Source organism: Poecilia reticulata, linkage group LG6, assembly GCF_000633615.1.
Source record: "Poecilia reticulata strain Guanapo linkage group LG6, Guppy_female_1.0+MT, whole genome shotgun sequence".
NCBI lineage: Eukaryota > Metazoa > Chordata > Actinopteri > Cyprinodontiformes > Poeciliidae > Poecilia > Poecilia reticulata.
The window spans coordinates 20,406,097-20,408,428 of record NC_024336.1 but is presented as its reverse complement, the minus strand read 5'-3'; the positions used below and the strand labels follow the sequence as shown (position 1 = coordinate 20,408,428).

The window sequence follows — 2,332 nt, the reverse complement described above, 5'->3', positions numbered from 1 at the left end:
GCCATTAAATATGTAAAGATGCAGCATTTTAAATGGAGCGCCTATTGACTTATAAAGGCCGATTTCAAACTTAGTTGCTATTGGTGGAGAACCAGTCTAAAAAAAGGTTAAAAATTAAGTAAATTGTGTACATTCATTTATCATTCAAAAAATATTTAACTTGTTTTAGTCTTCCTAAATAACAATGTCTGGTGAAAAATACTTGAAAAGATTTGATACTTGTGTTAGTCGGGTCTTGAAGCACTCCTGCTCCAGAGTTCACCAAGTGAATCTTTCCCACAAAGAACTTTGCTCCACTATCGCCTCAAGGCTGTTATACTCTTTGTTGCATGCACTCCTTTTTCTTTTACACCACATTTTCCTTCCACTCAACTTTCCATTACCATGCTCTATGACAGGCCAGCTTCTTTGGCAATGACATTTTGTTGCTTACTCTACTTATGCAGGGTGTATGCCTGCATGATGATGATGACTGTCTCCCTGTGATTGTGTTGGCTATAACACGGAGAGCACATTACCTTCACATTTCTATTTTACTGATTCTAATAATTACACATTTTTGCTTCCCATTGACTGTAACATACCATTATTCAGACCAACAGTAGTGAATATGTAAAAGAGAGAAACTATTGAACTTTTCTACAATATTCTCATGTAATGAGATGTTCCTGTACTTTTGCGCTTTCCACAAGCCACCTGTTACCTTTAAACCCACTCACCGGTCTCTGTCTGAACTGCATCCAGCAGTTCCGTATCTGCCCGGGTCGATTGCATTGTCCATACATTACCCACCTCCCCCTGCGCCTTCATCTGTGCACTCCAGCTGTGAGGGGGGACCGGCAGAGGCCAGCAGAACCCGCCTCCTCTGCTGCGATTGGCCCGACGGGAGGCAACAGGGGGGGATTTGCTGGCTTGTGTTTCACATCTTTGCAGCGGCTGAGCGCAGCGTGGCTCTCCGTCTTGCACAGCGTGGGCTCTTCTCTGAATCATATAGTCAGATGACTTTCATTACGGCCGCTGAACGCATTTGGAGCATTCTGTCAATGCAGCAGAGAGCGGAGACGAGCTGAGCCGCGCGTTTTGGACACATTTATCCCGAGTGCGTGTGTTCCGCTCAATCCACCTGCCGGCGCGCAGGGAGCCCGTGGAGGGATGTCGCGATGTTGTGCACAAGGAGAACTAAAACTTTGGTGTCGACGTGCGTGATCCTGAGCGGCATGACCAACATCGTGTGCCTGCTGTACGTCGGCTGGATCACCAACTACGTGGCCAACACCGGGGGCAAAGTTGCGGAGATCGGCGGCGGTGGAGGCGGGGAGACGGACAGAAAGTTGGAGGAGGACGGCAAAGGTGAAACGCTGAGGATTATGGAGCGCTTGGAGCGTCTGGAGAGCGTCGTAAACGAGCACATCAAAGGTCAGTGGTGGTCCGCTGAGGGTCTGAGCGGGTCAGAAGCAGCGCTGGTATACAGATGGAGGTGTTTCAAAGAGGCCAGCAGTTTTTATCGACATTTAGATGCACGTTAAAAGGCAGTGGAAAAACAACTCAACTTGAAACTTTGGTTTGTTCTCGCATCTTAAGGGTGAAACTTTTAGATTTTTTTCTTCTCCAGCTTCTACTATAGAGCTACTTAGGTTAATTTTTACTCTTATAATATGAACCCAGTTAAATGTCAACAGTCACTCTGGCATCTGTTGTAGGCTGCAGCATGTGTACACCCTCATATCACTTAATTTACGGAGACTGTGTGAAGTGGGATTTTTAAGAGGCTGCAGCAGAACTGTCCCAATGGAGCCCAGATATCCCTAAAAGTCCTTCATAGTAATGAGTAAACGATCCCCTGCAGACATTTTTAAAAGGATGTGGAAATGCATCCAATTACCCTTTCCCCCTTTCTGAAAAATCCAGCCAATGATCGTATAAAGGACTGACATCTGGAAAAAAAAGTGCAATTTGTCCAAAATGATGCTTTAAATTAAAATGTTACCTGCTTGGAGAAACTTTGCCCCTCTGCTGACTGAAGTGGAAATCAGCATAATGATTTAACTCAGTTTTGCATTTCCATCAGAAGGCAAGAAAGTATAAGGTGGCCTTGCATGATATTTGGAATGATGGGGAAAAACCTTACCAGCTGGAAAACCATACTAATGAGGCATAGCATTACGACCTGTCGAGAAAAGTCGAGCTCATCCCACTTCCCCATGCTGGAGATTTTAGTTTAATAGTAATAATAAATAAAATTACCTTAAAATTAATGACATAGGTGACATCAAGACCCAACAATAGAGTCAGACTGTAATAAAATGAATCTGGTTGTGTGTGTTGTTATTGT

The 2,332-nt window shown here is 44.3% G+C and overlaps 1 protein-coding gene across 2 annotated transcripts in view; it reads left to right on the top strand.

Moving 5' to 3' along the window:
- The first annotated feature begins 920 nt into the window (after positions 1 to 920).
- The window catches only part of LOC103466266 (polypeptide N-acetylgalactosaminyltransferase 18-like), a 149,701-nt gene continuing 148,289 nt past the window's right edge, over positions 921 to 2,332 (top strand). For both annotated transcript variants that reach the window (XM_008411740.2, XM_008411739.2), the window contains exon 1: positions 921 to 1,416. In XM_008411740.2, the coding sequence (XP_008409962.1) occupies positions 1,161 to 1,416 (256 nt within the window). In that variant the 5' untranslated portion in view covers positions 921 to 1,160. The remainder of the gene's footprint in view (positions 1,417 to 2,332) is intronic.